At 43.4% G+C, this 19,950-nt stretch overlaps 1 protein-coding gene across 1 annotated transcript in view; it reads left to right on the forward strand.

Annotated features, from left to right (window-relative positions):
• Positions 1-19,950, forward strand: part of FSD2 (fibronectin type III and SPRY domain containing 2) — a 34,027-nt gene that overhangs the window by 7,855 nt on the left and 6,222 nt on the right. The window contains exons 3-10 of the mRNA XM_019504131.1: positions 701-934; positions 4,982-5,004; positions 6,113-6,234; positions 7,515-7,670; positions 8,553-8,687; positions 9,729-9,882; positions 11,031-11,164; positions 13,597-13,729. Coding sequence (XP_019359676.1) covers positions 701-934; positions 4,982-5,004; positions 6,113-6,234; positions 7,515-7,670; positions 8,553-8,687; positions 9,729-9,882; positions 11,031-11,164; positions 13,597-13,729 — 1,091 coding nt within the window. The remainder of the gene's footprint in view (positions 1-700; positions 935-4,981; positions 5,005-6,112; positions 6,235-7,514; positions 7,671-8,552; positions 8,688-9,728; positions 9,883-11,030; positions 11,165-13,596; positions 13,730-19,950) is intronic.

A 19,950-nucleotide genomic window follows, 5' to 3' on the forward strand; every position in this document is an offset into this window, starting at 1 on the left:
AATGGGCACAAGTTGATGGAGAGGAGGTATAGATTGGACATCCGCAAGAACTACTTCACAGTTAGGGCGGCTAGGAGCTGGAACCAACTTCCAAGGGAAGTGGTGCTGGCCCCTACCCTGGGGGTCTTTAAGAAGAGGCTGGATGCCTACCTGGCTGGACTCATTTGAGTCCCGTTTCTCTTTTTGGGGTTTTTTGTTGTTCTCCCGCCCTGGCGGGGGGTCGGGCTAGAAAATCTACTAGGTCCCTTCCGACCCTTAATCTATGAATCTATGAATCTAAAAAAAACCTCTGTCTAAACCATCCCAAGAAAACGCTTATTTAACTTGCACTTAGACTTTCAACACTGGAGATTTCACAGCCTTTCTAGGCAATCTTTTCCAGTGCTTAATCATCCTCGTAGTTAGAAAGTCCTTTTCTATATCCAGCCTAAATCTCCCTTGTTATAATGAAGCCCGCTACACTTCTTGTCCTGCCCCTTGTCCACACAGAAAACAATTGATCAGCTGCTTTAAAACAATGCTTCCTGCATTTGAAGACTAATCAAATCCTCTCTAGACTGAATAATCCCAATTGCTCCAACTTTTCCTCATAATATATATTTTCAAATGATCCCTTCAGTGGCTTTCAGTATGATTTTCCCTCTCACTGGGCTTTGGATAAGGCATTACGTGAATAACATAAAACTCAAATGCCTTACAGGAGAATTTTGGGAGGCAGGAGCAGAACTTTGAGATACGTTGCAATGATGTGATGCAAACACTTGCTCAGAGATATGAAGAAAAGTTGCAAGATCTTGGGGAAGAGAAGAAGCTAAAGCTGGAAGCCCTGTATGGACAACTGCTCAGTTGTGGAAAGGATCTTGACACCTGCAAGGACCTGATGGAAACTATTCAGCAGCTGTGCATTGAAAACAAGAAAGTTGATTTTATAAAGGTAAGGACATAACATTCATGAGATCCCTTCTGGCTGACATATTTCCTGATAACTCCCCAGTACTTTCCAATCTAGAGTAGAAAAAAGTAGCATCAAGGTTTAGAGTGACTGGCCACAGAACATTCAGAGTTGAGTCTGCATTCTTCTGTTTCTGCTTCCAGCACTCTGTACTGTTATACTTAGTTATGCTCAATTTAACATAACTCTAGTGCATAATCAGAGGTTTGTCAGTAACAAACTCAGTCATTCACAAGTTGAATTCTGGTTTGAGCAAAACACTGTTTGTTCTCCAAGCCTCCCCTCTTATTTTAGCTTTTGAAGGACTTAGCAGTGTTGCATGCCTCAGACAGTTTGGGCTTCCTTGCTGTATTTTGGGCTCCCAGCAGGCAGTTTGAGGCATTTACTTCAGTAGATTCTGCTTCTCTGTTTCTCTGTTTGCTCATTCTGCCAGGGAGTTCAAATATATAACTACCAGGAGGCTCCAAATTGAATATGTTAGCAGCTCCTGCAACATGATTAATGAACCCCGCTGCTCAAGCAATTCAGAGAGATATTTTCTCTGACAAGTGCCCCCCTTTTGAAAGATTGTCAGTCTCTGGGATGTTCACAGTCATACTAATCTGAGCTGTTTCAGGAATGGAGTATGAGAGCATTTCTATAGCAAGACCACTGTGATGTCCAAACAGGATGTGAAGCTAATATCATATCCCTGTTGAAGCCCCCCCTTGCACATCTCTTCTCTATTCTCATTCACCCTGTTAAACTCTTGATGAGCTGACATTTCCCTTTTCTTCTGCATCCCTGGAAATGACCTCGTTTCTTCCCTAGCCCTTAAGTGCTTTTGTATTGTCTCTAGTAACTGCTTTTAATCTCTTCTGAGACCATAGTCTCCCTTCCCCATTACATTATGTAGAGGGAATTTCTTGAATTTGAGTTTATGGAGACAGGTTTCAAATCAGCTGTTCAGCTTGCATGCTGGGACCTAAATTATCTAGGGGCTGCACTTCTAGAATAAAGAGAAGAGTAGCTATAAGCTGCTTCACTGATTTCAAATCAAGGATGGTGTTTAGATTTTTGGGATTTTATCAATGCAGTCCTTAGCTAAGCAAAGTCCTACATTAGTGTGCATCACAGCCTCCATTAAATGAGTGACCTTCAGTGGGGCTGGTGGGATGCATTTTGTTATTGGCCAGTAGATGTGTCTTCCCTTTTATATTTACCAAGAACACACAGCGCTCTCCACAGATTTTCTTCTCCTGCCCCAAATGCTGGTTGCTCCTGCTTGTGACCATTGATAAGCACTTTGCATTCTTGGAAGCAAAGGTGGGATGTGGAGGGACAGACTCTGGGTGCTGAATTATAACTTGTGTAAGTACGTAAGAGGCACATCTACACATTTATTAATGCACAGTAATTGCTGTGCATTTAGATTAATAAATTAATAGATTCATAGATTGTAAGGGGCTGGAAGGGACCTCGTAAGATCATCAGGTCCAGCCCCCCCTTGCACTAGGCAGGAAAAACACCTGGGGTCAGATGACCCCAGCAAGGCGATTGTCCAGTCTCCTCTTGGAGATTTCCAGGGTAGGTGATTGCACCACCTCTGGAGGGAGTTTATTCCACAGTCTGGACACCCTGACTGTGAAGAAGTTTTTGTAGTGTTAAGCCTGAAACGGTCTTCAAGAAGTTTGTGGCCATTACTCCTCTTTTTCCCAAGGGTGCCTTGGTGAACAGTTGTTAGCCGAGCCCTTGATGTATTCCCTTGATGTAGTGGTAACCTGCTACCAAGTCCCCTCTCAGCCTTCTCTTTTTTACGCTGAAGAGACCCAAGTCCCTCAGCCTCTCCTTGTATGGCTTGTCTTGCAAATCTCTGATCATACGGTAGCTCTCTCAGGACTCTCTCAAGCTTATCCATGTCCTTGTTGAAGTGCGGTGCCCAGAACTGGATGCAGTACTCCAGCTGTGGTCCCACCAATGCTGAGTAAAGTGGAAGAATCGCTTCCTTAGTTTTGCTTGAGATGCATTGGTTGATGCATGCCAGAGTATTGTTTGCCCTGCTGCCTACAGCATTGCACTTATGGCTCATATTCATACTATGGTCTATTATTATCCCTAGGTCCCTTTCAGCCATGGTGCTAGGCAGTTTGGCGCCACCGAGCCTGTATGCTGGGGATTGTTCATCCCCAGATAGAGCACTTTACACTTCTCAATGTTGAACTTCATTTGGTTCTGATCTGCCCAACTTGCCAGCCTGTCTAGGTCCGCCTGTATCTGCAGCCTATCTTCAAGTGTGACCATGGTCCCCCATAACTTGGTGTCATCCGTGAATTTGGCCAGTGAGCTCTTCACCCCCACATCCAAATCATTGATAAAGATCCTGAAAAACACTAGACCAAGCACAGACCCCTGAGGAACACCACTGGCCACTTCTCATAAGGACAACACAGATCCGTTCATGAGAACTCTTTGGGTCCTACCCCACTGCCAGCTTCCTACCCACCTGACTGTAGAGCAGCTGAGCCCACAATCCTCCAATTTTCCCATGAGAACATCATGGGATACCAGATCAAAGGCCTTTTGGAAGTCTAGGTATACAATGCTGACTTCCTCTCTCTTATCCAGGTGGCGTGTTACCTGGTTGTAGAAGGAGATGAGATTGGTAAGACAAGACCTGCCTGCAACAAAGCCGTGCTGTCTGTTGTTCAGAATCCGACCTTCTGCAAGCCTATCGCACATAGATTCCTTGATGAATTTTTCCAGGATTTTCCCTGGGATAGAAGTTAGGCTAATTGGCCTATAGTTGCCCGCGTCCTCTCTCCTCCCCTTCTTGAAGATGGGCACAACATTGGCCCTCTTCTAGTCTTCGAGGACCACCCCTGAGCGCCACGACTTTTGGAAGAATTTCGCCAGAGGTCCCACAAGGACTTCAGCCAGCTCCTTCAGCACTGTCGGATGAAGTTTCATAGATTTCATAGATTTTTAGGGTCAGAAGGGACCTCAGTAGATCATCGAGTCCGACACTCAAAGTTCATCTGGTCCAGCTGACTTCTAAATGTCTAACTGTTCTAACTGATCATGCACCAGCTCAACATCAACAGTAGGAAGGCGGTCATTCCCACCATGCCCATTCTGTACCCTATCTAGCATGATTTTCCCCTCAGTCCATTGAAATACCAAAGCAAAGTTGTCATTTAGGAGTTCAGTTTTCTCCTGAGTCTGGGTAATCAGCTGTCCTGAGTTCTTAAGCAATGGCCCCACTCTTCCATTTGTTTTCCTCCTGTTCCCTACATACCTAAGGAAGGACTTCTTGTTATCCTTGATTTCCGTTGCTAGTTTAAATTTAGTCACTGCTTTAGTCTTTCTAATCTGCTCCCTACAAGTGCAGGCTATTATTGTATAGTCCTCCTTGGGGAATGTCCCAACCTTCCATTGTTTGTATGCCTCTTTCTTCTTTTTCAAGAGGACCATGACATCCCTATTAGGCAACAAGGCTTCCCAGCCCTTCTGCTACCTTTCTTCTGCATGGGAATGGACTTCTTTTGTGCTCCAAGTATCCTGTCCTTGAGGAATGACCACTCTTCAGTTTAGCACTTGCTTAATGAAGTACTAACTAAATGGGCAGTAACTACAGCTACTTCACAGTAGCACCAGTGCACGGTTTTTTAGTGACACTTCATGCACAGTAGCCTAATAGTACTGCGCAGTAGCATATTAACACGGTTTTTCCCCCGCATGTTACTGTGCAGTGGTATTAGGCTACTGCGCATTAAGCATTTCATGTAGACATGCCCAGTAAGTAAATTAAGCCAGTAACTGGCCATTTGAAAACAAGATTTGCTAGGGCTTTATTCTTGGTATCCGAAAGGCTAAGAGCAAGAGGGTTAGCTCCGGCTTTGGAGCAAATGCTTTGAAAGCATTTTTAACAACATTGTATCAGCTAAATCTAGCATTCAGTAGTCTCCACTGGTTAATCAGACAAGTTGCTCCTGCAGACATGAAAGACTTTCTATCTTTAACTCTTTCTCTCTCTCTCCCTTTTTCTTATAGGCTGCAGTGGCCCTGGTTGACAGGTAATATCAGTAGTCAAGATTTTGTATTTAACTCCTGTATGGCCAGTATAGTCATCTGAAATTGCTCATATCAGATATCCCCAGTTATCAATTATTTGCTATTTTGTGACAACATTCTATACTGAACAGAGGAGCAACAGGATGTTATTGAAGCTAACAAAGCTGTTCATGAACTGGTCAATCTGATTTAAATTGCAATTGGAAAAGTTTCCAAATTAAGTTTAACAGCTTGAAAGTAATGTTAAACTGACCTTACAAGGCACATGCATGAGAGCTAGAACTTGAGTAAACCTGTGTCTCTTCAGCTTAGTCATAGCAAACTGATTTCAGTGGCTGAAAAAATAGGATTACTTAAGATCTTAAAGAAATGCTCAGGACAGAAATCTGCCTAGACCAAGCTGTCTAAACCTACAGATTAGTAACAAGCTTATTACTTGTTATTCATACAGAGGTTTAGCAAATCCAGGGGTGAGTTTGCAAAACCGATGGTGTGAAATATAGCAGTAGTAAAGAAAGAGCCACATCAGTGGCAAGATGCATGTTTTAATTCACTTCAGTCCATCATGAAAACAAGTAAAAGAAAGCAGGTGAGAAAGGGAACTCACTTTTAAAATTGTGTGCATACAGCACCTTGCACAAGGCAACCTGGCTACACTTACAAATTCCTTCAGAATTGGAGTATTAAGGGAAAATATTGCCTATCAACTGCTGAATGAGAGCCATCACATCAGCTAATCCACTGCGAGACCAAGAAGGGCACGAGGACAGAATGTAAAAAGTTTCAGCCAAATTTGGGTATAAATATTTTTTAGTAAAAATCTCATACAAATAAATTTTAGTACAAATCTCTCCTAATGTTTGTGAAAAAACAGTATTGGCTGGGGTGGTGAATGAAGTATGAGGGATGGCTTTCATACGGACATCTAAACATTGTTTTAGGGACATTGCTGGGGGCTTTTCATATGTCATCAGAGGTAAACCAGCTTCTCTGCTGAATGGTAAAATAAAGAGCTCTTTTTCTACCGTTAACACAATTACTGTCAGAAGCCTTTCTCTTTGGGTACAGTACTATCATCTTATAGCAATTAGACTCTTTTTACACTTATAGGCTGGAAAAATTCTTAAAAAAAGATTTGGATTTAGAGCTTTCAACACGGCCAGACTTTGAAGACAGAGCCATAGATTTCTCTGATATGGAACAACTAATGGACTCCATTAATACTGTTCCAGGTACTCATCCTGTTTGATCCATATTTCAAACCTATTTACATTAAGGTGTATATGTTGAATTGGAAGGCTATTTTTTTTTCTTTTAAAGGGGACCTGTAAGAGGGAAGACAGGAGCTCAGGCCCCATATATGTTTGTGATGTTTATGACAGATAAAGGAGTATTGAAAATTAGTTTATTGAAAGTGAAAATTAACTTATTTTTATCTTGGAATTATCAAGGCTGTCAAGTCTGGTCTTCTCTGGGAAGACTTAGAGAAGGGAGCGCTGAATTGTCTCAGCCTGTGCTTGAAAGACTAGTGGTGCTGACTCTAACTAGCTCATCTTTCTTCCCAGCACTTTGAATTTAGTTGAATTTAGCTGAAATTAAGAAAAAGCCCAAACCACTTCTCTCAGTGAATCAGATTTGTAGCTGCTTACCCCTCTGGTATCTTTCAAGTCGTTCTCCAAGTCTCCATTAAGTCTTGCATGGAAAATAGTATAGCTGAGATCTGAATTTCTAATGATTAAAAAAAATAAGCACAGGGAAAAGGATGCTTTCAAAATAAACTCAGGCTTTCTTTATACATTATAATGAGTCAAAAAGGCCCCAGCCCTTTTCTATTTCATTGGGTCTTAAAGGGTCCACTGGAGCAATGTTCATGCATTTGAGTTGTTTGCACTTCTGCATTCTGCAAGCCAACTGTTTGACATGTACTTCCCCCTCAATGTTGTGCTTTCAACTTTACCACCAGATGCTCTTAAGTACTGGAACTAACAGCTTTATCTCTTGGCAGGGAATAATACAAATCTCTCTCCCATAGCATCCTGTTAGCTCTGCATCCTGCTTAATAGGAGACGGCGTCCAGTGTTCTCCTCCCTTATTCCCCAAGAGTGAATTCCACTGTGTGCAGGCACTCGCAGGGTATCCTTAGGGGCAGTCAGGCTTCGGGAGAAGCTGTAAGCTTAGCATTATGTTTCTGTCATTTTGTTTGAAAGCCAAATTACAGGAACTGGGTGAGCTTGGATCAGCCCACAGAACCCATTCACCTTGGTTTTACACCACTGACTCCGGGGTTTATATAAGGATGAGTGAGGGGAGGATCAGGTCCAGGATGCACCCATGCTGATCAGAGATGTGGCTCAGTGTCAGCTTAAAGGGTTTGGTGTTTTTTTTTGTCTGTGAACAACTCCACAGGCTCCCATTGAGGCTACTCTGTAGAAGCAGAGGGATCCACAGCTCACCCTATTCCTTTATACAGAACCTGTGTGTTTATGAAATGAATCATTTGTCCTCATTTCAGCTCCCTCTGCACCAGTGATAAATCCCCAGGCTCCCAATTCAGCGACTGGCACCTCTGTGAGAGTTTGCTGGGGCCTTTTCTCAGATGACAGCATTGAATGTTACCAGCTTTATTATAAACAAGTGAGCGATGACACACCCAGTGAGGAGCAAGCTGGTAAGAAGGCACTAACTTAGGGGCTTGTATAGAAGCCAGCTGGAAAAGTAACTAGATCCTGGAACCATTTTGAACACTGGTCTTTGAAATGGTTTCTGTGAACATAGCTGTACCTGTCACTGGTAGTGCTCGGGGAGGGGGGTGGTAAGGGAGGGGGGAGCAGATGAGCACATCAGAGGTATTTTTAGAGAATGCGCTACATGAAAAGCCCACGCTCATTTTGCAGTTTATATGCCTGGTATTTATAGATGGCAGCTCCTCACCACCCACATGCACAGAAGGAAAAACCACACAACTATTGTTGCAGATCCCATACAGTCAAGTGGCAGGATTGAATTAGCTAATACTAATTGTAAGATCCTTTGTTAAAAGCACAATTTTCCAGAAAGGCCTTATAGGGCCAAATGGCCTGTTTGGAAAGACAAACTGAACCTGGCAAAATTTTACAGCTTGTGAAAAATACACGGTACCTTCTTCTTTAAAAGGCCTCAACAGGTGTCCAAGTACTAGGATGAGCTGACAGTGCAGCTTAGACAGCAGCCGCCGAGTGGAGCTGTGCAGAGCCCATCCCGAAGACTCCTGCTCCAAGGGAACAACGCACATCTTTGGCCTTTAAGTATTGCTTTGATTTGGGCAGCTTCATGCTACAGAAGCTGATACTTCATCAGATTCGCATCTTTTCAAATGACAGAGGGGAGAAGGTGCCATGAATGAGCTGGCAATATGACAGCTAGTCAAAAGGATGATAAAGTGAAGCATATGACACATAAATTAAGAGCCCCAAAGACCATGTTTTAATGGCTGTAATTGGAGGAGGTTAGGCAGAAATATGAGGCAGGCTGTGTAAAGTCTTATATGAACACCTTGTGTTTCTCATTTCAGAGCTGATGACCAAAGTGAAAGAAACATACCACACAGTTACTCATCTGGTCCCTAATACACAATATGAATTTTGGGTTAGTGCTTTAAATGCATCTGGCATCAGTCCAGCTAGTGAAAGAGCAGTTTATGTAACAGGTAAATTAACTTTGTTAATATAATGCAAGCAAGTGAACATGAATGATGCTTTAAGAACTTTTTGTTGGACCTGTCTCTGCTCTGATGGTGTTTTTCTCTGAAAAAGATAAAATACAAGTCAGTGGCAGACATGGGAACAGACCCTGGGTCTTGTTCTTGTATCTAAGGACAAACCTAAGTTGCTCTGTCTTCAGAGCTTTCTGAAGTTTTACCATTTCTATGTCAGACATGCTTTGTGATGACAATTCAGCACAGTAGAGTTTGATTAGAAATGAGAATGAGCCACATAAGATTCAGATCCAGATCTACATCCGTGCATTTTAATGTGTTCAGATCAAGGGCCGTGGGTTAGCCCATCACTGTGAAAAGATAGTCATAACTGTTAGCTTCAGATATCCCAGCTTCATTTAAGTTCAGCAATGTTTGAGTTTAATTTTTAAAGAAGGAAACACTATGGTGAAGAATGTGGCAGAATAGGGAAACCTGTCAGACCACTGGCACTGATTCACGGTCCTGTGGAACTCCCTATACGTTGAAATGCATCAGAATCCAGTACGGTCCTTAGTTTTCTTTTGTAAAACGCTGGTCTCCAACTCTTCAAGAGTCATTGAAAGTGAGATCTTCAGGCACTCGCATCAGATGGTCTCCACGAGCCTGATGGTTGATGGATGATGCCTTCTTGTTTTTAAATTAAGAATCCATCCAGTAAAGATAAATTACCATGACAAGGACAAACAACATGAAAAATGAACAGGATTGTTGGACTAGCATCCACCCACATTTCTTTCTGATCAATTGTTTTGTGGTTGCTCTCATAACTTAAACAGCTCAAATAATAAGCTATCTAAATAGTACCTACATCTATCTACCCAACAGTTTATAGTACGTCAGGAAAGCCATAAAGGGGTTTCTTTTACCGTTTAGTATAAAGAAAACAACTCTGTTGTAAAAAAGATTTTTTTTAACTACCAGGAGTGTTATCTACAAAGCACATTTAGCCCATAACAAAATTGCTTAGAATCTACTTTGCTTACATTTTAGCACCTTCACCACCTATCATTAAAAGTCAAGAGAGCCGAAGCTGTGAAAATGCAGCTCTGATATGTTGGGAATCAGGAAACATTAATCCTGTTGAGTCCTACACGGTCGAACTGTCCAAAGTAACAAATGGAGAGAATGGAGATGTTATTACAGAGTGAGTCAATAAACTGTCACATAGTGTATAGATATGAAGCTCTTCTGTGTTGGCTGGCATGAGGTATGTTTCGAAGTACCAAGACTGTTAGGGCAAAGAGATGAGACTAGAATGCCTGAATGTGAGGCATTCAGTGTACCTGAAGAAATTGATTGAGCAACCTCTGACAAGCAGATATTTTATAGGCCTGTACTTTGGCTCTACTATGGGGTTGAAAATACCACTACAAAGGTAATGGATTGCTCTGTCTAATCCAGGCAAAATTAAACAGTAATCGAAATCTAACCATAGCTCCCATGTTACAGACATTAAGCATCTCCCGGACACTTGTCTAGGCTTCTTAATAAATGTGTGTGAGATTTATAGGTCCTTAATTTATCTTTTTGAAGATCCGTCCATCAGATTCTAAAACTAGTGGGGGGGGAGCTCTGTTGCCAAAAGTCCATCTGAAACAAAGCATTTTGTTTTAGAAAAAGCAGAAAATATAGACGGTTTAAAACTAATTCAGATCAGCTAATGCACTTGTTAAGTGGCACCTCAAACTGTGAATGTTTTACAACAAGTACTTTATTTCTATTAATTTTGTCTGTTTGTGGGCTGTTAATGAACAGATTGTGACTGTTCTCCTTTTTTGTTGGTGGAAATGATCTGATGAAGATTTTCACGTATTACAGCCATGCCAATAGCTTTAAATTGAAAATCCCCAATTTAAGCAGTTTTCCTCTCATGACTGATCAGATGAGATGTGGTTTTATTTTTGTTCCTTGATTAGTTAGGGGCAACTCTTATCAGGATTTTGCTGAAAAGGCTCACAGACAGTAAACTTTAATTTACTTCCCAGATGCTGAATTAGAATTCACTTTTGGTGAGCTTTATTGTTAGCAGACTCAGTTGCATGAACAGTTATAGAAAGTGAACATACAAGGCTCTGGGGCACAGGTGAAGCACATTAATTTAAAGACAGCATAATTCACAGAAGTTTCCCTTCAGCTTCATTCTAGTAATAACAAACCTGAAAAGGGCAAAAGCAAGGAAATACTTTGAGGTATGAGTAGTTTAATCCAATTCTTTATGTGTTCTTTGGGAAAATAACTTCAAACGATTTGCCTTTATTTTGTAGCTCATAATTCTTCCTCTGTTTTCTACAGATCGATTGTGGGAATTCCTAACTGTGAAGCTCTAATTCAGCTGCAGCCAAGACACAGCTATCGGATCTCTGTCAGAGCTGTCAACATGGGTGGTTCCAGTGAAAGGAGTGAGCCTGTTTCCATCCACACCACAGGTACTGTGGAAGAATTAGTTCATCAGCACTTCTGATAAGAGTTATGTTATGCAAATCCATCTTACAGATACTTTTGAGCATCTGCAAACTGGCCCTGTGGATGGATATTTGTCTCATTCACTCTTCAGTCCAGTTTAGAGCATCTTCTAATGTGCAGGGAAAGACGACTGTGCTGGGAGGTTAATTCTCCAGGGTGGAGGTAGTGATGGTGGACAGTGATGGCCCTGGTAGTGGTGATACCCCAATCCATACCAGGCTTGAGACTGAGTAATTGCCAAGTGCTTGCCACCAAAAAAATAATCTCACATACATTTATTAACAAGCTTAGATACCTGTTCAGGGAGATTTTCACTAGGCAGTGACATTCTTGCCTCCTCCAAACTGCCTGATCAGAACTAATTTGTAAGGGATAGTATGTGGATACTTGCTTTTACTTCATTGTGGTTCCAATCTTTCACTGTAATGATTCTGTAAGAGCACCAGAAATCTTGAAAGACTCCAGTTTCCAACAAACTCACTTTACTTCATTCCTGCAATTCTCTTCTGAGCTTTCAGCAACAATTATACAGGTTAAATTGAGCTTTCTGCCACGCTTTCATTCCCTGAGCAACTTTCATGGAGTAACTATTTACCAAAATTCTGACAAAAATTCAGTAACAAAGTGTTTGTCTGCTTTGTATTGCATTTGTAATTCCCAGGGAAGCTCCTAGGTCATTATTCAATCAATGGTAGAAGCAATCGGCCAGCACATCCAAGCCTACATACTTGCAATCATGTTTTCAGCAACTGTGTGATATTTCAATGTGCTTTAATCAAACCGAGTTTTTGAAATTACAGACAGCCTCCTGACTACTTTGCCTGCTACAAGTTTTCCCTTTCAGAAATGCATGCCAATAATTGCCACATTATTGTTTGTGTTGTATTCACACTGTTGTAACTGCATTTTGATTATGCTGATTTCTCTTGGGATTGGTATGGAGAGATTTCTTTCCCCCTGTATCTGCACTGTGCAAACAGCTGATGTAGATTGTTATTATTACAAACTGTAAATGTGCAGCTCAGGTATGAGGAGTGTCACCAGGAATGAAAATAGCTGTTATCACCTGCAAGTGCTTTTGCTGGGAATGATACGTATGAATTTCAGCTAAAACACCTGTGGCTTAGACACGAGAAAACGTAAATCCAGTGCTTTCCCTGTCTTTGTACCTCCTCTTTGCCAAAAGGCCACTGAGGACTTGTCTAACTTACAGCCGCCTGCCTATATACCTCAGTGGCCACTGTCGCAACAATAGCGGGAGTTCAACAGCAATTCACAATGCTCATCCCATACTCCCTGGAGTATCCTAGTATGCCCCCTAGTGCTGGGGGTTGCTGTGGCTACCTGCTCCTTCTTTGCAAGTGCCAGGGAGTCTTCCTAGGTAACACAGTGGTGTTATACCCACTTCTCACCAGTGCATCAGTGAGCTGGGCCCCATGTTGTTCTCCAACTCTGCTTATTACAACAGCACGGGCATGAAATGCAGGAGATACTCCTTTTGCTTCTGTGGGATTTGACAGATTGGTTCTTTCAGATTTGTTCACTTCTGCTTTTGTGCCATCTGTCTGCAGTGACCGCAGCCCAGCAGGTCTCATGCGCTGCCTCTGGTGAGGACCTAGCACAAAAAGTGCTTGACCCTGTGTTGCATTCCTGAGCCCTGCTCCAGCCCTTTGTGCTGCTAGAGCCATCCTCAGTGGTGATCTTCTAGGACTGCACTGCAGGATACTTGGGCTGCATTCAGATGACTGTGGCCATGTAGTATGTTGCATCACAGACATGTTTGTGGCACCATATACTGCACATTCAGCTCTTTGCCATGCTGCAAGGTAGCGGCGTGGGGCAGGGGGCTGACTCCAGGAGATCCCAGGGCCAAAAAAACCTGTGCAAAAAAAAAAAAGTGGGGCAATACATGCAGGGGCAGCATATGCCTCACAAAACTGGAGCCTGGCTGGCCACCAGGATCACCACAGCTGCAGCCCCAAGACGACCCCAGGTCAGCAGCAGAATCGAGTTCCTTGTGAATGGGTTAAATGCCTGGCCCAATTCAGAATTAAGTAAACAGGTTTTTTAGTTTATGGTAGCAAAGAACCAAACCTGACCCTCTCATTCCAACCCAATGCAGTCAGTTTGTTCCTTCATTAAGTCCAAGGCTAGATGAGATGTATTTTCTGGCTTCAGTAAGGCTTTGGATAAGCAGGTTTGCTTATGAGATCTGGGCCCCAAATGGAGGAAATCTCATTAAATCAGCCTCAGGGCCCTTTCCAGTCTGCTGGCTAGCCCTAATCTGGATTGAGACACCACTCTCTAGACTGAAGCTAAGTTACAGGTCTATAACTGATTGTGGGTTTAAGGTGCTGAGACTGAAATCAATCACAAAATTTTCGTTGTTTTACAGGCACTTATTTCTATCTTAATGAAGACAGTGCCCATCCTTTGCTGTCTGTTCTAGAAGATGGATTTACAATTGCTTGCAGTGAAATAGAAAACCCAGAATGTGATTTGGCATCCCGTGATAACAGTTTTACAAGGTATATGCAGGACCTTAGAATTCACAGTTGATGTATGTTTTTCACGGCTGCTAATTTTTGTCATAAGGATTTAAATCCTCTTGACGAGGTTTACTGATTCACCAGCCTGTTTCATGTTCAAGCTGGGCACAGATTAATTTCTACCATGCCAAATGAAAGCCTTATGGCTATGTGTTCCCCTTTTGTGCTGTGTATGAAATGTGTTTTTTCAAAGGGGTAAGGAGGCCATATTCTTGGGTTCCACATCTTAAAAGAGCAAGGGCTTCAGCAAGTAGACAGTGGGCGCATCTACACGAGACACTACGTCACTCTAGCCGTGAGCTTCAGCAACGTAGCATTGGTGGGCACGAACCGTGATGCCGACAGTAGCTCATTGCTACTGTGTAGTAGGGTTGGAAATGACTTGTGCACCACTGGGACTGCACAGTAATAGCTCTGCTAAAGCAAGTACTAAATGACTGTGCAGTAACAACTGCGCAGTCAGGCACACGTGTAGACACAACCAGAATTTACTCTGAAAAACCCTTGTAAAGCATTTCAAGTTGGGCCCCCAAAATCATGAGTTAGTTTTGAAAATGGGAGGCCATTATATTGCTGTGAGTCTTCATGGGAGTCTGCTAACAAACCTCCACTTAGAATGTCATCAAGGCCTGCAGTGTGATTCACTGCTCTCACATCATTTGAAATTTCTGAAAAGATTTCTCCCTGGAGGCTGAAATGTCCTGCTTGGTCTCAGCACATGAACAATTGTTTTAAAAATTGATTTTTGCTCTTCAGTCTGGCTTATGGGAGATAAAAAAGCTATTTTTGTCTTCACAAAGCACATCTGAGGGTACCTGGGGAAAAGACAAACTGACCCACAGCTCTTAACATAAGAATTCAATTTGTGACATGGGCCCTTTGCAGAGTAGAACAGTGTTCAATGGTTTCCAGTCCCTGGGGCTGCCCAGCCTCGTCCAGCACTGCCCCAGTCATCCAGGAGGGCCCTGTTCTGCTGCTTGCTCTTCTTGTTTTAGCATTATTAGAACTTCGGTGATGGATTTGTCTCGTGTTATATAATTTCTATCTTCCTCCTGGCTGCGTGACACTCATGCCCACAGACTTATGTTTGCCTTTGAAACTCATTTCCTTTTTAGTTCTTGATAGAGCCCAAAGCCCCAAGACAAGCGTCACAAAAACCAGATCAAAACCATGTGCTCTTAATCCAACAGTAGTGGGATTTTTTAAATTAGCATAATTACTAGATTTTTTTTTAATTATAGTGATCCAACATTTGCACACTTGAGAGGCTTCGAGAGTTTCCTCCTTCCTCCTCTCTCTCTCCCCTTCCTTACTTCTAAAAGCTGCCAAGGTTGCCATGGCAATGGTACCTCACACGTCACGGAGCACAGGCCTGCGCCTTTCATTCCTTTTTCATGCTATTCATGGATGATGATTTTGGGGGCTGCTTTTATACGTCTCTAATGAATGGAAACCACCTACCTGGCTCCTTATGAAACAGTCCTTTGCTATGGCTAAACTTTTTGAGCACTTAAGTGGTTGAGGAGTCTGCGTTCAGTTCTCAGAAGTGACTTTGGCAATAAGGGACAGATTTCTAAAGGCTCTTAGTTGCCTAAATATGCAGCTAGGTGTTGTGGGAATGTTAGCGTGCCTTGGGGCCCAAATCCCACTGTTTCCTGTGGCTTTAGGCACAAAATATCTCTAAAACTCTGGCCCATAAGAATCTAAACTTCCCTGAAAGTTGCTGCAGTTCAGAAGCCCAGCAGCCAAACTTTCTAGAGCATGGGTGCCTAAAGATGTAGATGGGGGTTTAAAAAAGGCTGAATTGGGTTTGGGACCTTGAGCTAGAGCCCCCCCCCCAAAAAAAGTGGGCATCAAAACACTGAGTATCTGCTGCCGAATCTTTATGAGACCTTGCTGTCCTGAGGGGCACCCCAGCTCCTGAGAGGAGAGGTGCCTGAGACTGGCAGCATGCTGAGCAATACACAGCCAGAACAGGAAGGGGCGGTGCCACTCCGTTACCTTTTCAACCACACTGCTGAGTGGTTAGAGCACTCTGATGATGGTGACTTTGATTCAAGTCTCTTCTGTACTAAAAAGATCTAAATTCCCCACTCCTAGAATAGTGTCCTAACCACCAGGCTTGCAGATATTCTAGGGATGGGTGCTTTCTACCCCATCCTGTTGAAAGTGTTCCACTTTGCATGAATAATTCAATATTAATTGATCCAGACAGGGAGAGGTAGCATTAACACAACTCTGTAGACTACAAGGTAGGGCCTGAGGCTGGAGATGGGAAGACCTGGGTTCTTTGTTCCAGAGAATGCTAGACCATCACTTTTCTTCTGGCTCAGATCTGTTCGGAGCCTGGTCTGTTGAGATCATCTAGCTGAGATGGTCCCACAGGCCAGATAAGCCAAGGAGCAGCTTGTTGGTGATTCCTGATGGAGCTAGGGGCTCGGGGGTGGGTGAGTTCCTGATCTACTCAGCACTGTCAAGATTGAGGCACTTTATGTGCAGAAGCAGAACTGTAGGCATGTTATGAACATTCATACTAAAAACTTTAAGAACCCAGTAGACTTTAGACACATACAACATTAGGTGGTGGCTGAGCCCAAGTTTTGTGACACTAAATTTGGGATTTTTTAGGCACCTGGAAAGGCAGTTAGGCAAGCCCCTCTGTGGATTTAGCTCTTAAATACTACTGTATGTCAGTGGTGGCTGTCACAGATCATCCTTTGCTGGGGAGCACTGTGGCCTTGTCTGGTCTCTGAGAATATCCCCTGAAAGCAGATTGTAGAGCAGGGGGCTTGTAGAGCAGCGGGAGAGCCCAGACTGCTTCCTGCTCTGTAATCCTGGCCTTTTGGTTTCCTGCCTTCCCTCATTCTCCGTGGCCCTGACTCCTGGAGCTAGTATCCACCAGTTCTGCTCCTGAGAAGAACTGCACCTTCTGCTGAGGAGATGCAGTGCACCCCAAAGTTTCAAGCAGCAAAGCACAGTCTCTCAGTAAAGGCATTTATGGGGCAAAGGCCCACCAGTCAGAGGGTCTCTGCTTACCCATGCTTCTCCCACGCCACCCCACCCTATCACCACAAAGACTGCAGCAGTTTCGTTGTCCCAGTCTAACCCAGACAGCCCAGAGCACCCTCCAAGATTGCTCTGCTCTTCTCCTTTCAGTCTCTCCAGCTCACAGAGCTCTTCTCCTGGTCTCTGACTCCAGATCCTGTCTTCAGACTCCCTCCACCAGGAGTTGCCACCCTGCTTGTTCATATTCCTCTCTCCATTGTTATGTTCATGTCATGCAGCTTTCCCCCAGCCTCCTGGGTGCAGCCATATCATCTTTGGTGAAATGTCAACAAAGCTATTCCAGGCCCTGTGGGTATTAGAGGACCATCTTGTCTTGTCCCATACTTAGGCAACCCTGGCTCTTAGCAGGGACTCTATAATCCCTCCTTTCCTTGTGTTCTGGCATTACAGGTAAACTAACTTGTGTTCACTATTATAACAAAGTGAACACAATTAATAGCCCAAATTAGGCCCTTTGCTATTTAATGCCCTCACCACCTCAGTCATTACTGCATGTTTGGAACACCTAATATTTAGCTCAGGTTATTACTGCCCATTTCTTGTCTCTCCCAAGTAAAGAACACATAGGCACTCTGGACCACTGCATGGATTAATGCACTGAATAGAAAAAGAATGAATCTTAGATCTTCTCTGCAAAACATGAGGCCCTTTTGCCGATAAGATGAGTGTGTAACTAGAGGGCAAAATGGAAAAGAGCCAGGAGCTAGCAGATTCTCTTCATTAAAGTCATCCTGATGATTCTAAATGGGATTTCATCTCCCATCCTAGGGGCTCTTTTATATTGCACATAAACAGCCAGTGCTGGCACTGAAATAATCCTCAACTCTGAGGCTAAGCTTTTGATGCTGTTGTGAACTCCCTGACCCTTCCTTTTTACCAGGATATCGGCAAAAAAGCCCCTGACTAATACTCGTACACAGGCTACAAGAAAATTACACAGCAAACACTTTTTTCTGAAGTTTATGTAATCTTAGAGAGTAATTCATTTCTGAGCCATGGCAGCCCTTCAAAATCTGACTCAGGCTTGCCTTGGTGGCTTTGAAATTCTTATTACTATGGTAATACTTTATTCACAGATGCTCGCACATCCGTTTGGCATGGTTGCTTTTCGGGCTGCTATCTTTTTTTGTTTAGTTTTGTTGGGGAATTCTTAACTGAGTCCAGGTTTCAGCAGTCATTTACTCTCCTCTCAGCCATTAACACTGACCCCTAATGAACTACAGGATTACTGTAAGGGTTTGCTGCTTAGGTGGTAGAGGGGCTCACAGTCTTCTCTTGCTGCTTATGTAGCTCATCATGCCCCCCGCCCCCCAGCTCCCAGCATCCTAGGATTTTAATCATCTGTCAGTATCACCTGAAGGCTGAGGTGGAGTTTTTTGACAGCTAAGCCCTTTGCTTTCCAAATTTATTTCCGTCAGAGGAATACAGTCTGCAAAGCCACATTTAAACCTTATTTGTATGATTTAATACCGGCTTTCCTTCATGACATTGGCATGAAGGCTGCTGCACCATGGGTATGTCTCTTCTAAAAGGATGCCCAACTGTGGCTAGCTTACTCTGTGGGCCTGACTGTCCTTGCTAAAGTGTCATTGGTAAGTTTGAAACGTTGCATATACTGTACACTGCTAAAGGCAGCAAACAAATGAAATTAGTCTCTGGCTAACAGCCCTATCGACAAGTGAGATGGAAAGTGTTTCATAAAGTTCTGACAACCAGACACAGGGTTAGGTGCTGCCAGCCATTTTCATATTGAGTCTCAGTTTGTCTTTAGTAGCACCATCAGTTCCATTATGTCTAATATGTGGAGCAAGGTGCTACTGAGTGTATGAACCTACATCTGTAATTAATGAGCACGAATAACCTCTGCAGTGGAGTGGTACTTGTATTTACTTTGCTGCAGAGTTAATTAGTTTCATGTATCTTAAGAGGGGCACATGTGTAGACGTTGGGACGTTTACTGTGCAGTTAAATAGTCAACTGCACAGTAAAAAAAATCTTGTCAAGACAGTGTGAAGAAGAGGCTGGTCCAGACATAAAAATGACAACTTCATTTCCCATAGAAAAGCTGCTGTTGAATTGCTTGCACAGAGCTGGGAGCAGGTTTTGGTCCATTATTACTTGTCTTAAACCTTAATTTTGCATCCAGGCTATGTGCATCCTGGCTAGTCCCTCAAGCACTGTGACTGCTCAGCAATGCCCAACAGGGAGGACAGAAGCAGTCACCAGGTTCTTTGTCCTGTTAAAGAGATCTGCCATGTTGTGGTCTGCATATGGGTGGTTGAAGAGGAAAAGAAGAATGAAGCTCTGGGTTGTAAGAGAAGAAATATATAAAGGGCTTGCCCATGCCGTGGTTACCTTGCTATGATGGGAGTGTGCGTACTGGCAGAGCCAGAGTATACCACTTTGAACCAGCTAAGCCAGCAGTATCGTGAGATTCTGCCAGTAGCAGTGAGCAGACCATGGTGATATTCATCTATTTTTGTCTCTTCTAACACAAGACCACTATGGTAATTATTTAAAACTCAAACACTTGCTAGCAAGCCTGCTCTTGCAGTCAATAGAAGGTTTGCTGGGATCAAGGCCATACTGTGGCACATTTGTTTGGCTCAGTGTGGCATACTACAGTGACCACGGCAGCTGGACCTGACTGTTGAAGGTAAACAGCCCTAGGTTTGGATAGTACAGGGATGGGAGACTACTGTGGCATTCCAAGATGCTGTAGATATAAGCCCAGGAGTCACAACTGAATATGAACTGAATGAGCCCTCGTGTACTACAAGATAGCATTCAGCTCCAGTGTCATGGGTGAACTGACAGGTGAAGGGGGGAGGAAGGTGATGTGTGCTCTGTGTTTTGCCTGAACCGGAGGCACAGCAACCAGCAACAGTAAAGCTAGCTATAAAAAGCACATCTCAAAAACCCATGCAATATATAGTTTCATAGTTTCTAGGGTCGGAAGGGACCTGAGCAGATCATCTAGTCCGACCCCCTGCCATGGCAGGAAGAGCACTGGGGTCAAACGACTCCAGTAAGGTGGTCATCCAACCTCCTCTTAAAAACCCCCAGGGTGGGAGCCTGCACCACCTCACTTGGAAGCCGGTTCCAGACCCTAGCCGCCCTGACCATGAAGTAGC

Source organism: Gavialis gangeticus, unplaced genomic scaffold (genome assembly GCF_001723915.1).
Source record: "Gavialis gangeticus isolate Ggan-Ray unplaced genomic scaffold, GavGan_comp1, whole genome shotgun sequence".
Classification (NCBI taxonomy): domain Eukaryota; kingdom Metazoa; phylum Chordata; order Crocodylia; family Gavialidae; genus Gavialis; species Gavialis gangeticus.